Here is a 17812-nt window from a genome sequence, read left to right on the forward strand (position 1 = left end):
TTCACAGCTCAAAACCAGCATACCTGGTGATCATAAGAGTCCATGTCATGGAGGGTTTACATATACACAAAGACCAAGTTAATACTGAACAATATGTACTGGTTTAGGAATAACACACACTGTCAGCCACACAAAATGATTTTTTCAGGGAAGACTAGAAATAGTCCAGTAATCTGGCTTGTCTGCAGTTAGAATATGTCACCTTCAAAAAAAAATTGGCATATTATGATATAACGTAGATCATAAAAGTAAAAGTTTTTTTTTTTTCCAAAACAAAGAATAAAGCCCCTTGTTAGTAAAATCTCACATAATATAAAAAAAACTTTTTCTAAATAAAAACAGAAAGCAGAAACATATCAAGGACGGTCTGAGACAGTTTTTAATAAAGTTATATGGCGACAAAAAGTGTTTATTCAGAAACGCTCATCTCGCCGTCTGTACGTTTAGGCGTTGACCGTTACGCCGTGACGTCATTCAAACGGTTCTTCCGCTGCCGGTAGAGCGAACGTGAGAAGAAGGGAAGAAAAAAGAAGAAGTGGAAATAACGTCGATTTAAACACACTGAAGCCTTATAAAGCAGACCAGAAAACAACCCATCGTTTCCACGAACTGTGAAAGGAAAATTAATCCAGGTAACAGCTCCTGAACGCGGCGTCATTTAACGATATTAGCCGGCATGTGAAGCGGAGGCTAAGCTAAGTTAGCTGTGAGGGTGCTACATGGTAACGAGCAGGAACTCCAACGGGATGTGATGTTATCTGAATCCTGGTTAGACCAACTCAGGGAAACTTCTCTGACATCTCTGAGCCCGAAGCTTAAATTCAGAGTAACCCAAACCTCAGATAACGTTTCTGAAAGTGTGTCTTTCAAGCAGTCTAAAGCTAACTGATGCTAACTGGATTCTTGGTGGGTATCAGGGCGGGGAAAACGTCTCAATGTCTTGTGAGGAAAGAAGCTTAAATTAGCCGGTGACCGTCTTCGGTGAGATAAATAATGTGTTATTAATTGAGAACACATATTGGTGTTCTTAGACACATAGTGGCTGCGGTTCTGATCAATTACCGTGAGGTAAAATTGAAGAAATTAGCTCATTTAGCGCAGTCCGTTCAGTAGCCATCGCAGGGCTAGTTAAGCTATTTAGGCTAACAGTGCGTTCAGGTACCTTCTAGATAATCGGAAAAACAGCAGACCGGACAGAATCTAAGAGAAAATGTGTGTAATTGTTGACAGAATTGACTGCTTCTTGTTCCAGGGACAGTCTGAGTTTGAACATAATGTTTTCTTTGAGGGTATGGACACCTGCCTTTATGACGGTGTGTGTTGTTGGTAATGACAGTGCAATATGAAAACTCCCTGTTAAGCTGTGAAGCTGCTCAATATATTCAGAATTTTGGAGAAACGTTTTATATGAGTATTTTCTATCCTTTGGTTATCCAACGTGTCATCAAGAGTAAGGGAAAACGGCGGAAAGGTTATTATTTTGATATATATACCCGAAGCAGAGTACTTGAAGACTAGGTTAACACAGTAAAAGCTCTAACTGTTTTGTATCGCTAGATCATCATGGATCTGTGTCAACCAGGAATTTTCTAATACTCCTGAACGTTTGTTAACTGAGGTTTTACGACTTTTAAATTGTGCAACTTGAAAATTCGAGGGGATCGTAAACGCAACATGAGTCGCTAACTGCCTCCACCGTTAGCTTGGACGGGCCCTGTTGCATTTATAGCACCTGGAATGCGATAATCTTCATTCAGCTGTTTGCACTGAAACTAACACTAATTTCTCTTTTAGAAATACTATAACTATAAATAGTAATCTAAAACCCTTTCATTTCATAGTATGAATTCTGTTTCGGTGGTATTTTATCCGTATATGGATAAAAATCCTTCAGTGTTTATTTTTGTAGAGTGTAATGAATTTTCTTCTAAGACATCACATAGCTTGTTCCATCTATAACCCAGTCAATAAAATACCCTTTTAAAGTGATTAGAGGTATCAATATTCCTAGAAACAATATGAATAACAGGCTATTTCACTGCCAACCATTTAATTTCCCATTACTCTCATTTTTTTATCTACTCTATAATAGTGAGTTTTAGAAGTTGGTTTCAACACTTAAAGAAGCAAGAAGTTGAGCTGGGTAATTTGAAATATCAGAAATATTTGAATTCTGATAGGGGATGGTGAGAAAACGGTATTTAATCATCAGAAACAACCAGTATTGATTAGGGATGGGTAACTTTCACATTTTAAATGATCAGGTACCAATGCCCAGTACCTGGCAATCAGCATCGGTTCTCAATGGTACCAATTTTCTGTACTTTTGTGTGTATATGTGGTAATAAATATCAACTTTTTAAATAATAAAATCTAAAATATTTTCAACTTAACATCTTTATTCTTCAATACATAACCTTGCAGTGCTGTGTTCATGTCCAGTAGGAAAATTCCCTACCCTTCCACTCCCTCACAGTCACAAAGATGCATTTAGATAACTAAACATGGTACCTTATGATTGTACATGAATCGGTACTCTGTACTTTTGACAGATCTCGGTCGGTACCTATAAAAGTACCTAATTTGGTACCCATCCCTAGTATTGATAATTAGTTGATTAATAAACATGTTTTGAGTCCAGAATAACCCTTTTGCCCTCATTTGCATTGTTTTCAGAAAATAAAAAAAAATCAAACAAGATAAACAACAAAAGTCCTATGAAGCGTCTTGAAGTGTCCATGAGAAACGGGAGTTTTCTCATGTTTGTGTTCGCTGACTGCTCTGCATGCCTGAAGTATCTGTCTCAGCATTTGATTAAATGGCTTTCCTGGCCTGATCTAGGAATAAAAACAAACTGCAAATAAAAGTTCAAGCTGGTGCAAACCTTTAGTTTGGATCATCTTATGTTTCAGGGAAAGAGTTTTCACTGGTTCCAGTTCCTAAATGGGTTTTCGAGAAACTGTTACACTGAAGAAAAAGGAAGAAAAAGGAACCCTAGTATCTGATAGGGATGGGTACCGGATCAGGTACTTTAATAGGTACCAACTGAATTCCAACAAAAGTACCAGGTATCGATTCATGTAAAATCAAAAGGTACCATGTTTAGGTACCTAAACACATTCTTGTGACTTTGAGGGAGTGGGAGAGTAGGTGATTTTCCATGCTGGACATGAACACAGCATTACAAGGTTATATATTGAAGAATAAATTTGCTAAATTGAAAACAATGTATATTTTAATATCAAACAAATTAATATTTTTTAACACATAAACACACAAAAGTACCGAAAATTGGTACCGTTAAGTACCGGTATCGATTGCCAGGTACTGAGCATCAGTATTGTATTGTTTCAAATGTGAAAGGTTCCCATCCCTAGTGTCTGAAGTGGGACATTGCAGTTGTCTGATTCTAACTGAGCTGCAGCCAGTCAGAGCTTAACACAGCGGTGAATTAGTTAGTCTGCAGTTTTCTTTCTGAACTCTTTACACCACGGCATGAAGGACGTAGCGTTAGCTGTCGTTTTGCTTGTGATGGATTCTTCATCACTCTTCCTAACAGTCCATCCATTCATCACGTTAATGTCTCTCCCCCCATGTCAACAGGTGACCGACAATGGCTGTGAACGTGTACTCAACCTCAGTGACCAGCGACAACTTAAGTCGTCATGACATGTTAGAGTGGATCAACGAGTCTCTGCAGATGAACCTCACCAAGATAGAAATGTTGTGCACAGGTAAGAGTTTTCTAATCTTTAATAAAAGCAGGATTACTTTAAGATAGCAGAGAGTCGTCACATGCCCCACAGCAGCTCTAGGATGAGTTAGGAAATGGTGTAAGCACGCAGGATATTTTACAGGACGGTGTTAGTGGTGATGCTGAGTTCAGTTGTGACAGAAGAGCCCTGAGGCTCCACATGGGCCTGTTAATCAGATCCAGGGGTTTTAAACTTTGTTTCATCAAAGCAGCTCATAAAATGTCCCTGTTTTTGTCTTAGAAGGTGTGAGGCAGGGCTCGTCTTGACCTGGTACAGTGCTTCCTGCAAGTCTGGATCCAAAAGATTTTTCTTACCAATGTGGAGCTGAGTTACCGAGACTCTTTACATGAATCTTTGCACAAAAAAGGGGGAGCGTGCTCTTACTCCATTTCTGTATTGATGAAGAGATAAACTTTAAACAGTGAATCAATAAAACCTGCAAAGCTGGTGCTGCAAGATCCCTCACCTGCTGCTGCTTTAGGATAAGAAACCAGTAGGTTCAGCAGGTGCAGAGTTAAAAAAGTCACAAAATGTTAATCTTAAATGATTAATGGTTGTTCATGTCTCAGGTTGCCCCTCTGTTTTTTCACAAAGCAACACTAACCACTGTATGTTCAAAATCAGATCTAACAAAGGCTGACCACAGCCTCCTGCAGGAACACATCCTTATATTTACTGAACCTGAATGAACCTTTAATATCCCTGGGTCCGTTCTGTAACACTGGTCTGCCTGTGCATGCACGCTCTGTTCGTCTGCAGCTCGTCTGTTTGGCTCGTTAGTATCCAAACTCTTGAGTTTCTCTGCGTGATCAGGAGGTGTGTCTGAACAGCTCATGGGCAAAGCTCTCTTTAATCCCTGGAGGAGAGGTGTGTTGAGCAAAAGGATTTTCTGTTTGCAGTTTGATCACAGTAAAGTCTGATCTGAAGATTTTAACACAAAGACAACCAGGAAGTTACCAAAATAAAAGCCCCGAATGACAAAAGCTATGTTTGGAGAGTGGTGAGGATGACTAACTGATGACACAGCCACATTCTGTAAAATGAGAAAGGACGGCCTGCGATGTGAGATGTGCTCTCTAGCGCCATCTAGACACACTCAATCGTTTCTCAATGACAGTAGGAATGTCATAGAGAGATCAAACCAACATCATAATGTTTGTCACATTAAGACACACAAATTATACACAGACACCCCTGACCTATCTTAAACAGGAAGCTGGCAACTATTAAAATAAAAAGTGGCCATATTCTTGGCACGTCTACAAACACATCTCCTCCTAGGCCATAAATGATATCAGCTTGAAATTCGCTCAGATGACAGAGTGGACCCTGCTTTACAAACGCTCTGTATGAATTTGTTGTTTCTCAAACCGTTTTTAAATGACGAGCCCTCAAAGTCGGTGAACCCTAAAGAAGCCCTTTCAGCTCCCCCCATTAGAATGAATGGGAGAGGAGGATGCGGCTCCACACAAGCTGCATTAGTTAGGCCTCTACACAAAAAAGTAAAAGTTGCACAAATTTAAAAATGACGTGGATGGATTCCTGACAAAACTTACTACAAAAATATCTGATTTTTAGAGAGATTTGGTGAAAATTGTGGCATCTATGAGGAGACGTTTCAAAATTTGAGTCAGTTTCCCACCTGAGAGGGCAGCAGTTGGTGATGATGTCACACTGACTGAGAGTTCCGTGCAGCTGGTCATGTGACTCACTGAAGGCGGGAAAATGGAATGTTTAACACTCATTATAAAGGGATGAAACCTGAATGAGGGAAGGGGGACTGCTCTCAGCTTTAACCGTTGTCGTCGTCTGTTTGCAGGAGCTGCTTACTGCCAGTTCATGGACATGCTGTTTCCCGGCTCGGTGCCTCTAAGGAGAGTGAAATTTGGAGCCAAGCTGGAACACGAATACATCCACAACTTCAAGCTCCTGCAGGTGGCCTTCAAGAAGATGACCGTCGACAAAGTGAGTCACAAAACACACCTTCAGATCAGCCACATGCAAACTACAGAGGTGCAGAATGTCCTGGAGCGTGAGAGAGACTTCCTGATGTCAAGGAACTCAAATCTGATTAGTGATTGAACAAAGATGTGTTTATTCAGATTATTTTTTTTTGCCATATACTTTTTTTTTTTGAAGATTTTTTCAATGTTGTACAGCTTCAATCAGTTATACAAGCAATCACTTATTTCACTTTTCAATATTACAGTTTTTTATAATAAAAAAAACACTCACAAAAAACAAACAAACAATACAGTAGAACAGGGCCTTCCAAGAACAATGCTTCACTTTGGGAATTTTAGAAGTATCCAGTCTAAGTCGTCAGTTTAGTAGTGCAGGGATTCAAAAGTCAGTCAAGTCATCTGAAAAGTCAAAGTCCTTAACAAATTCAATAAAAAGTCCCCATATTCTTTCAAAAATATGTTGCTTTGATTTACGTATGTACGTTTTTCTTTCTAGAGGTAGGCTGGACAGCATTTGCTTTAGCCACTGAGAGGCGCTAGGTCCGTTAATGTTCTTCCAGTTCAGAGCTACCGTATTTTCCGCACTACAAGGTGCTTCTGAGTATAGGGCTCACCTTCAATGACTGGCCTATTTGAAAACTGTTTTCATATATAGGGCGCACCGCATTATAAGGCGCATAGAATAAGCTATAGTAGTGGCTGGGGTTGCGTTATGCATCCACTAGATGGAGCTGCGCTAAAGGGAATGTCAACAAAACAGTCAATAAGTCAGTCAAACTCAGGCTACATCCACACGGAGCCGCACATTTTCCTATCCAACTATTTTCTGTGCTGTAAAGACGAAGGTTTCTGCCGTCCACAAAAGCCGTTTCCAGAGATCAGTTCAAATGCCAGACCTATGGGGGCGCTATATTGCTCTAACAATAAACAAGAGAAGAAGCCTGGGCCAGCCTGTGAGCTAACGTTAGCACTTAGCAGAATTCCTCTTTACTGGTTCTTACTGCTTACCGCTGTTACTCCGGCGACGCCCCCTGACTAAAGTAGCCATGATTAATCATTGTCGCTCCATATATAAGGAGCATCGGATTATAAGGCGCACTGTCGACTTTTGAGAAAACTGAAGGCTTTTAGGTGCACCTTGTGGTGCGGAAAATACAGTACACATCTTTTTGCTATCAATGTGCTAAAATCGATACAACTAGATTCTGCTTTAGTAAATTTATGTTTTTCTGGATATATAGCCATAATGAATAGTTTGGAGTCTGAAGTCAATTGTTTTGATAATATCTTTTCAATATTTTTTTTTTATTTCCAACCAAAAAGCTTTTATTTGATTACATTCCCACATACATTGTATCAGCGTACCTTTTCTGTCACTCTTTATGCATATATCTGGAATATTCCTGTTATACTTATTAAGTTTCACAGGTGTGGTATATGCACGTATTAGCCATTTAAATCGCAATATCCTGAGACGACTATTAATTGACTTTGTATGGACTTTACTACATGCCCTTTTCCACTCCTCTTCACTAAAAGATACTGATAGATCTTCATTCCAAGATATGATTTTCTCACTGAAGTTTTCTATTCAGATTATTTACATGAAGCACGGTAGTAATCTGTCGTCTGTCGAGTCAGACGGCTGCGTCACGCTCTGAAAGAGCTAAGAGTTTCTTTACTGGATGAATCACCTGCACCTCACCTGACCGACTCTTTGCTCCACGCCAAAGTTTCTCCTCGTGATGTTGAAATCTGTGAGTGCTACTGGAGGAACATCAAACAGTTCTCGGTCTCTTAAATAATCCACTTCACGCTAAGAGGAACTTTCTCAAACAAAAGGGTTAAAGAAATGAAAAACGTGTTGAATATGTTTACAGAAACATCCAGACTTTGACTCTCTGACGTCATCCGTTGTCTGATTTCCCTTCATGGGGAACAGGAAATGATCATTTGAACTTAGCACTTCAGTTTGTTTTCTCCTTTCACACACCGTTATGTTTCAGCCCTGCTGCTGCTTCACAGGAGAACAGTAAATCAGAGCGCTGTGACCCCTGATCCTCACAGCTGCTTGTTGAAATCGAGCTTCGTAATGTTTAAACAGTGACTTCATCCGTCGTAGCTGCTCGCTGCTCGTCACGGCGTCTCCTCCCGACCAGCTGAGCTGCTGATCTGATCATGACTCACACGCTTCTTTACTGAGCTCGTCTGTCACTCATGGCTGCTCTCTTTGTATCTGCTGCAAAGTCGTTCGTTTTTTCTACAGAGGTGTGGGTCAGAGCTCAGGATCATTTTGTTGTTTCAGAAAACCCTTAAACTGAGCCTGGAGTCCTCCTCTCATTAAAACTGGTCATAACTTCCTGTTTGTTGGATGAATGGATGAATTCTGAAACTCCTGGTCTCTGGTCGTCCTGCAGAGCGTCTGTCGGGTGTGTCTGTGTTGTCAGAGGTCCAGCTCTGAGAGTGAGGGGCAGGGCAGATGCAGCTTAGTCATGGTTTGTTTCCAGACGTGCCGCGGCCTGCAGGACTCTCTGACGATTTCTTCATGTTCTCACTTCCTTCCTGCGCTGTCATAACTCCTCGCAGTTTCATTTCACAGAGCCGCGTGTTACAGACCTTTAACATGTTCAGATCATCAGTGTGTTTGTGTTCAGAGCTGTAATCCCCAGCATTGTGTCCTGGTCGCTCTGCTGCTGATTCATGTGTTCGCTGAGCTTTTCCTTATGACTTCATCCCTTTGTTGAGCTGCTGCTCCCTTTGCTCTGCACAGCTCTGTGTTTAATGATGTGGGCTACAGGGATGGGAATCAAAAACCGGTTCCTGTTGAGAATCAATCAGAAATGTTTCAATCCATCGATATCGTTAGCCTTTGTGTTTAACGATTCCCTTATCAGTTCTTTACATTGTGCCGGAGCCGCCGGGCCTTACGTCCACTAGTCTGCTGCAGCTATCTTAGCTTAGCAGTTAGCTAACATTTCCCAAGAAAACTCTGATTCAGGATTTTAATCTTGAAGTTTTCCTGAAGAACTGACTTCATAAAGAAATGTTCATCACTCTCTCTCAGGAGATTCATATTCAGTACATTCAACATGGTATAAATCACCTTATTTACCAAAACAACAAAACAGCACAAGCTTCATGCTAACGTATACGTGAAACTGCACTGATATGCTAGCAGTTAGCATACATCAGTATAATTTCAGCTTCAGAATAGAATTTCAACTTTCATCACAGAAACATATCACATCAACTCTTTGTAAGAAATACTGAGAATTTCAAATGCTAAAAGCTAACAGGCTAATGAAAGGCTCATAGCTGACTTTGGAAAGGTTCCAAACAACTTAAACCATTGCTATAACCACTTGGAGACACTAGATGGCCTACTTGAATTACACAGTCCATCAACGTCACATTGTGTGAATTTTTGACCTGTTTCTGTTTAATTATGCCCAGAAATATCCAGACTCAGGGACCAGTTACATTTTATTCACTTACAGTATAAACTCAATTAAATGTTGTTGACACAGAAAACCTGTAAAGCTACTTTTTGTATCAAGAAAATTCACAACAGGAATTGATAAAGAATCAGATCAATAAGCAGAATCGATAAGGGCATCGGTATTGACAAAATCTTATCAAATCCCATCCCTGGTGGACTACAGGCGTCATGTTTTTAACGTCAGATGGTCCATGTTAGAAACGTATCTTCCCTCAGGAGTTCCTGGAGCTGCAGGTTGAGTAAACAAGCATCTGTCTCCAAACAGGTTGAATCAGCTTTAGAGGTGTCCATGTTGTGTTTACACTCAGAGAAAAAACATGTGCTGCAGGTTTGATGACGATTTCTGAAAGTCTGTGCACTATCACAGATCATTTCATCAACACAGACCTGCAGCTCAGATCACGTATTGTGTAAACGTAGACGACTGGTTCAGGTGTTTTTAAAGGTCTGGATCTCGTCAGAGTCTCTGATATGTTCAGAGGATTTCCTCCAGATGTCATTAGACCAACTTTAGTCCCACAGCTGGAACGTGACACAGAGATCTGTGGTCTTAAAAGGCTTCATGTTGGAGTGTGACTGTGTGTATATGACCAGTGTTTATTAATCTGTAAAGCTCAGCAGCAGGAGCAGCAGCAGGAGCACAGACAGTAAAAGTTTTTTCCTTCCAGATCATTCCCGTGGACAAACTGGTGAAGGGCAAGTTCCAGGACAACTTCGAGTTCGTCCAGTGGTTCAAGAAGTTCTTCGACGCCAACTACGATGGGAAGGAGTACGACCCGGTGGAGGCGAGGCAGGGCCAGGACGCCATGCCCGCACCCGCTCCGTCTGCCCTCAACAAACCCCCCAAGAAGGCGCTGAATCAGGGTGAGCGCTCCGTCAGCCGAGCCGGTCAGACGGCGTGAGGACGGTTTGACTCCTAGATAACACTTTCTGTTTTCTTACAGCCCCTCAGAGGCCACCTGTCGCAAAGGTAGCGCCCAAGTTGGCTAACGTCAGCGCGAGGAAGCCTGGGATGGGAGGAGCTGACGAGGAGAGGGCGGAGCTCTTGAATGAGGTCAGCACAGAACGACGAAGCGAGTTTGGATTGGATCCCTAATGAAACAAGCAGAAACAGGACTTGTTCTTTTTTTTTAATGACAGGTGGAGATGCTGAAATCTACCATCCAGGACATGGAGAAGGAGAGAGACTTTTATTTTGGAAAGCTGAGGAACATCGAGCTGATTTGCCAGGAGAAGGAAGGCGAGGGCGACCCCACGCTGCAGAGGATCGTAGACATCCTCTACGCCACAGACGTGAGTTGGAGACTGTGTGTTTTCTCTTTGGTTCAGAGGAGCCGTTTAGGGTCTCCAGGAGGAAACGGGCTGAGGGGGTCAGGATGGATCGGACTCGAGTCCGTCTGTATGTGATGTGAAGTATTAAAAGGCTCAGATGAGCTGCTGTCCTCACAGACTTTCTAATCTCGTCACGTGAAACATCTCAACCTCAACCTCAGCTCAGCTCAGCTGGATAAGAGTTATTCAGGAGCCACAAAATCTACAAATGATCAAAAACTAAACAAACAAACTGGTGTGGAACATTTTAAACATAGTAACAATCAAGTGAATGATTTTCTAAATTTTTTTTTTAATTTATAAAATTGTACATTAAGTATACTATTTATATTTTAGATTATTTCACAAATATTTTTTGAAAACTACCAAAACTGAATTTTAAAAAAATTGCAAAAATTTCATTTTTTTTAATTCTGAAAAATAATAGGATAAAAAACTGAAACTTTTAACAATTTGCAAAAAAAAAAAAAAATGAAATTGGCAATGTTTTTAAAAAAATCAGAATTTATAAAAAAATTGCAAAAATTTTCCCCCAAAAAAGTTAAAGTTTCAAAACCCTGTTTCTATTTCTTTCTATTTAAGATTAATTTCCTTTTTTTTTCAAAATTAACAAAAAAAAATTACAAAAAAATATTTAAAAAATTTGCAGAAATGAAAACAAAATTCAAAAATTATCAGATTTCGAAAAAATTCTGAAACCTTTACCAATTTGCAGGAAAAATATTTTAAAAATGAAAAATAAATCCAACAATTGGCACAAAAAAGAAATTAAGAAAATTGGCAAAATAAAAAAAAAAGAATTTCAAAAAAATTTCAAAAATTTTCCAAAAAAGTTGAAATTTCAAAAACCTGCAAACCTTAAAAAAACTTGAAATTAAAAAAAAGTCAACTTTTTTTTTTCTTTCTTTTTTTTTCCAAACAGAATTTCAAAAATTTGCAAAGAAAGTTGGAATTTCAAAAATCTGGAAAAATGCAGAAAAATATTTGAAATTTCAGAAATTGCAAAAAACAAAAAATTATTTGCAAAACAAAAAGAAAAATGTTAAACAAGAAACTTCTTAATGATTGGTGAAACCTCTTGAAAAAGGGGATATAACTCACAGATGATGCTTTACTCCCCTTTAAAATAGAATATAGGCTAACCACAGCTGACCACCTGTGACTTCATTCTTACAAAACTTCACCTCACTCCTGTAAATCTGTGTCTTCTTCAGAAATTTGTTTGGTTTGATCTTTTCTGGTTTTTTGATGATAAAAGTTGAACCCTGTGACGTTTCCTCAGTGAACGTCTGTCTCTGATAACTCCAGAGTCCGTCCCCGTATCAAAGCCCATGTGTCCGGCTCTCAACAACTGCTGATGCCGCGCGCTGGATTCCTGCAGAGGAATGGCATGCGGCGCTCTCTGTGTGTGACACGCTGAGCGCTGACTGCACTGTTTATTCTGCAGACAACATGAAACACTCGCTGGTTCAACAGGCTCGGAAAGTTACCGCCGCTCCCTCCCTCCCTGCCTGAGCTGGCATCAGGAAAACCTCCTGAGTCAGTGTAAACCCTCTGTTTACCAGCTCACCTCCTCAGGTCAGGGGGCGGGGCTGAGGCGTGGGCATGTTCAGAGACGACACGGTGCAGGAAATACACCAGCTCTCACAGACCGCCTGGTTTCCTGTCTGAGTCTCTCTGAGGGTTTGTGGTTTGTGGTTTGTGGTGTGGAGTCAGACCACGCTGACTGGGTCTTCAGAGGTCTCCGTCCTCACGTCTGTGTCTGTGTCTGTCTCTGCAGGAGGGCTTCGTGATACCGGACGCCGAGGACCAGGAGGAGTTTTAACTTTCAGACTGCCTGCAGCTCTTCACACAGATGCCGCGCTCTCCAGACCACCTCCAGGTCCCTCGTCACGCCAACGTAGCCCGTTTGGTTTTATACCCAGCACCAAACTGGACCTTGACTCGTGGTCTCCCCCCTTCCTCCCCCTCCTCCCCCCCTCAGTCACTTCACCTTTAAAGATAATCAGCCTCGGTCACTGCCCCCCCCACCTCCTCCAATCCAGATCCTGCAGTACAGGTCTGGTTTTTGTAACGGACTTCAGTGTGCAAACACGGTGATGTTCTCTGGCTGTGTGTAAATCTGTGTGTGTGTGTGTGTGTGTGTGTGTTAATAATCTGAAACAAATCAAACATGAAGAGCCTCCTGAAGACCCGCCCGTCACCTCCCGCCCTCACTTTGACCCCCCACGCTGGGTCTGGTGCCTCTGGCTGCAGACGCTGAGGTTAACTCTGGATCCCAGCCAGATCCAAACATTCCCAAAAATTTTCCAACACACTCGTTAAGAGATAAATTACACTGAATTTCTCCTCTGAGTTTCTGAATCTGCAGAAACGCTCCTGTGTTTGTTGGTCTGATATGGACTCAGCCGTTGGCCATGTTCACCATGACCCTGAGCTCCAGTCTCAACACGCACCAACGTGATCTCAGGCCGAGGTGACGGCCGGGTCTTCTCTTTCCTCCCATCCCGCTCAGCGTCACTCCCCGCCCTCACCTCCTTTACTTTCTGTCTCATCCTGTTCCTCGGCACCTGTCGGCCACGCTGTAAACTTTAAACTTTGGTTTCCCTCACCACCAGATTGAATTTGTGCACAGAAACATCGGCGGTCAGGAAAAAGGGCTTTCCTCGTAGCAGATCAGACACTCCTCAGCGTTTCCACACCGATCCCAGGACGATCTTTCCCGTTGATGTCAGAGGTGTTTGAAGCAGATCGGCTCCTCGTTCTGTACGCGTCGTCTCCTGGAGTTTAAAGCACACGCACTGTTTTTACACCAGAGGCCCTTAATCTCCCCCACGCTGCGACCAAACGCCCCCTGCAGGCCGAGCCGGGGATACGAACACTGTGAGCTCCCACTGTGGCCACACGAGGCTCCACCGCGGCCGATCCATCCTCTGAGATGTGCCGGAGCGGGCGCTGACGCTCAGATTCAGTGATTGATAAAGTGGATGAGTCTGTGTCTTCTTCCCACCTTCCTGTCTTCACCCCGATCGAGCAGTTTTAATCCAGATTTTGTAAACTGTGGATGTAATCTGAGAGCTTGTTTCCCACTTGTCCCACGTAGAGCTGTTTCCTCAGACGAGTGTCGACTCCACACAAACCCTGTAACAGCCTCATGTTCTCATGTAGTAAATAACTTTATTGATGGCCTTATTCATAACATACGTTTTTCATAGCTTCTTTTTTTTTACTTTAATGTGTCTCTGCTGTTTTTGGGGCAAATGTTTGTACTGTTAGTCATTTTTTATGTGTTCTGAAAATAAACAGCGTTGAAGGTGTTTTTGGAGGAGCTCAGATGTTTCAGCGAGAACGCTACCAGAAACGTTTGGTTCCTGGAGGTTTATTCGTCGCCTCCTTTGACTGAGGCTCTGAGTCGTCTCAGCCTGGACGAGTTGGTTTCAGGTGTTTTCCCTCGTCTGACAGAGCGACAGGAGCTGAGAGCGTTATGAGACACGGAGCTGTGCTGTTTGGGATACGGAGAGAAACGTTTCCTGAGAAGAGGAAAATCAGTGACGCTGCTTTGGTTTGTTTGGAGTCAGGTGATGGTGTGACCGCTCTGTCAGCTGATTCACACACGCTTGGTTGATCTGTCTGAAGCAGCGGGACCAGAAATCCTCCTGTCCGACAGAAACGTGTCAAAAAAAGTCGCTATGACACAAAGTCAGACCTTTAACGACAGTAACTGTGACACCCAGCACCCTGACAGACACACGTTCCTCAGGATCCACATCAACAACGTGAAGAGTTTTCAACTCCACGGGGTAAACTGATCAGTTTGACTAAATATTGATTCAAAGCAACAGTCAGTTTTACAGTGAGTCATTGAGCTGATATTTCACTTTCATTTAATACAGAAAGTTACAGGTTCATCAATTATTTAGCAAAAAATGCAAATCGTGTTGGAATTTACAGTTCAAAATTAACACTAGGATACACATTTGTGTTTATTATTTTCAGTATTTGTTCAAAATAATAGAATTAAAAAGAACTGTGTCATTGTAACAAGTCCAACGAAATTGAAGTCACAGCAGCAATCTAGAAAACCAAAATAAGAAAGTGTACAGAAAGTGTAAAAAGCTCCATAAGAAAATAGATGCTGACAGCTTGTCCATCATTGTCCAGTCAGCCAGCCTCCACCTCCACAGGGTCCAGGACTGAGCTTCTTCAGCAGTCTGTTCAGTCTCTGTCTCCTGGGATTAGCATGATGCTACTCTGCCCTCTGGTATTCCCTCTGTTGCTGGGTTAGCACAGCTAGCTCGTCCGTCTTATTGGAGATAGATCTTACGTTCCCAATAACGATGGATGGAAGGACAGGTCCATGTCGTCACTTCTTAGCTCACACCTGAGAACCAGCACGTCGTCCTCACCTCCTTCTCACCTTGTGGGAAACATCTGGCCTTACACCAATTAGCATTGACATGCTACAGGCTGCTAACAGCTGATTTCACATGTAAACAATGCAGCCATGGTTACATGTAGGATCTCCAGACAAACACAGGAGAAAAGTAGTAAAAATATCACTAAAGACAAAAACAGTTTGGTGTCCCTGACCAACAAATGAGCCATACAAAGTGATGATCCACTCCAAACACAAAGATGACAAAAAAATTACAAGAAAAAATTACAACTATTTTGATAATTAATTTAGGTCAAATAATTCACTTTGTGTGTGTCTGAGAAATCAGCATCAACTGTGTTGTTTTTTCCCATTGAAAAAATCCCTATAAATCAGCAATGGTTTGCTCCAAAGTCTCATGACCCCAATCAGCTGAGGTCCCATCCTTTTTGGTGTGAACCTTGAAGAAAGTGTGTCATGTTTCAGCTCCTCCTCATCAATATTTCATCAGACACACTCCAATGACAGTGTTTTTTTTTTTTAACTTTTGTATGTGTCAAGGTACAGGATCAACAGACTACAGTTTTAACAAAGGAACTGATAAAAACCAAACTGGACGAAGAAAAAGCTGTATTTATTATTAATATTATTATTATTATTATTATTATTATTAATCATTTAAAAGTCAAATTTAACTGAACAGTGCTGCAACGCACAGGAATTAATACTGTACAAGTTTTCTATAGTTATACTTTGAAATTTAAATTGTATAAAATTCTGAAAAAAAAATTATACTTTAAAAGCATAAATTTCACAACTACATCAAATAATTAACCCTCATATTATTTTTTAATTATGATAACAAATCACAGTCTTGAGTAAGATACAATCGCACTAATTCATAAATCATTCAGCTCCACTCAACAAAAATCTCAATTCTTGTTCCTTTTGGCTCACCACTCCTCTGACAAACTATCACTGATTTTCACCGATCAAACTGCAAAATGTTCAGAAAGTTCACAGCATTTGTGTGGTTATCACTGGAATTTCTAACCCTCTTACTTTTTAAAATATTCAACTCTAAAAAACGAAAATTAGCTCATAGGAATAAATGGAAAATGATCCGTCACCATGGAAACCTGACAGTCTCGTCACCTTTCTGCTGCTTGTTTAGAAAGTCAACAAACTGAGGTTTTAAAAAGGAATCAAAGAAAAGGGTCACAGAGTCTGCAGGTAAACGTTGAATTGGTTAGCAGAGTGTGGCTAATGTTAGCGTAGCTTTCAGTCTTAGCAGGGTAACGTCCTCCTGCCTGGGCTGGCTCCTCGTGTCTCTGGTGGAGTGGTTTGATATCAGTATAACCTGACATCTGTGACTGTTTACATCCAGGTAGTAGAGCTTTAGAGCATCTTAGCAGCACATTAACTGGAGCTGAAGCCTCGTCCTTATCGGACTTCACAGAGGCTGGTTCTGGTTCTGCTTTTTTATGGTGGTGGTGTTCAGGTGCAGTAAGTTATATTTCATGTTTCCTCTCCTCCGGCTGTCTGGGTTTGAATCCTTACACCGAGTCTGGCTTTAATTTGAGTTTTCACGTCTGTCTTCACACACTCACAGATGATGAGTGTGTGAGAGCGCAGCTTTCAGATGACCTCACAGACGAGTCGATATTCGGTATTTGTCCTAATTTAGCCTCCTGCAGGTTACTCACATGAATTCCTCGATGCAAACCTCACCTCTAAAATATGTGATGTGTTCACTGACTTATTTAAAATGTGACTGAAGAGTGAATCATCCAGAGCTTCCAGCTGCAGCTCTGAGAATAAAAAAAGCTGAAACTCAGACGTTTCTGGAGGAAAAACAATCAAATTTGGTGAAGATGATGTCCAGTGTTTCCAGCAGCGCCCCCAGCTGACTGCATCATATTTAAAATAATAATCAACCTGCTGCTGGGAACAACGTTTGTGCCTGAGAGAGGATGCTGCGTCAGCACAGACGCTCCTCCGTCTCTCGTCTCCTGTCACTGAAAGTCTTCTGATGTGTTTGTTAAACTCTGGGAAACTTGATTTTCTGTTTCTGAGTTTGATAAAGAAATAAAACAGAATCAGTCTCCTTTCTTTCCTCTTATTTTCTTTAGACTTCTTTGAGTTTGGGGATCTTTTCAGCACTTTGCAAACTGTCTTCACTGTTTCTTAGTTTCTGGTACAGATCCGGTGAAAACCTGAGGAGTATTGGACAAACTGCGATGCAGACCTGACCTATTTAAGAAGAGGAATGTAGTGAATTAGAGGAGCCAGATTATGACCACAGATTTAAGTGAAACAGAGAAAACAAAGGCGTCATTGTGAGTCACACTGGATCCCTCAGTGCAGGCCTGTGGTCGACCTTTGACCTCCAGCGGTCCAAAGCTGTGACATCAGGGGAGGCCGGGGGACTGCAGAGCGCGTCTCTTCTCTCTGTATATAACACAGACTCACAGTGAGCACAGGAAGAAGGACGAGAGCTTCAGTTTGGCAAAAGCACCAAATTATAAAACTTTAAATCTTACTTTAAACGCTTTACTCAGATAAACACATTGAATAAAGTTTAAATTTCAAAGCTCTGTAGAAAATATCTGCTGATTGATTTAATAAATTTAAATATCCCAGCTGTGCATGTCTCTCCTTCCCAGTTTCTTTCTCTGTCGTTCAAGATAACATCGCCCCCTGCTGTTTGTCAAGCCATCCTGCATTCTTCAACCATAAACAAACTAAATTGAGAAGTATTTGAGAATCAGCTTTATTCGCACATTGTTTAATGTTTATCAGAGGGTTTCTGAGCAGACTGGCTCCACCGTGTGTTTATTTTCCTCACAGTTAAACCCTCAGGATAAAAGAGTATCTCTCATCCTAT

At 41.4% G+C, this 17812-nt stretch overlaps 1 protein-coding gene across 1 annotated transcript; it reads left to right on the top strand.

Moving 5' to 3' along the window:
• The first annotated feature begins 428 nt into the window (after positions 1-428).
• mapre1b (microtubule-associated protein, RP/EB family, member 1b) lies at positions 429-12527 on the top strand. The gene is made up of 7 exons (XM_074681945.1): positions 429-632; positions 3604-3734; positions 5575-5720; positions 9887-10082; positions 10163-10272; positions 10359-10511; positions 12331-12527. Exons 2-7 carry the CDS (start codon positions 3614-3616, stop codon positions 12373-12375), a joined length of 771 nt encoding a protein of 256 aa, XP_074538046.1. The 5' UTR covers positions 429-632; positions 3604-3613; the 3' UTR covers positions 12376-12527.
• The last annotated feature ends 5285 nt before the right edge of the window (positions 12528-17812 follow it).

Source organism: Halichoeres trimaculatus, unplaced genomic scaffold (genome assembly GCF_033239565.1).
Source record: "Halichoeres trimaculatus isolate MK-OKI-2021-1 unplaced genomic scaffold, fHalTri1.1 fHalTri1_scaffold_11, whole genome shotgun sequence".
Taxonomy (NCBI): domain Eukaryota; kingdom Metazoa; phylum Chordata; class Actinopteri; order Labriformes; family Labridae; genus Halichoeres; species Halichoeres trimaculatus.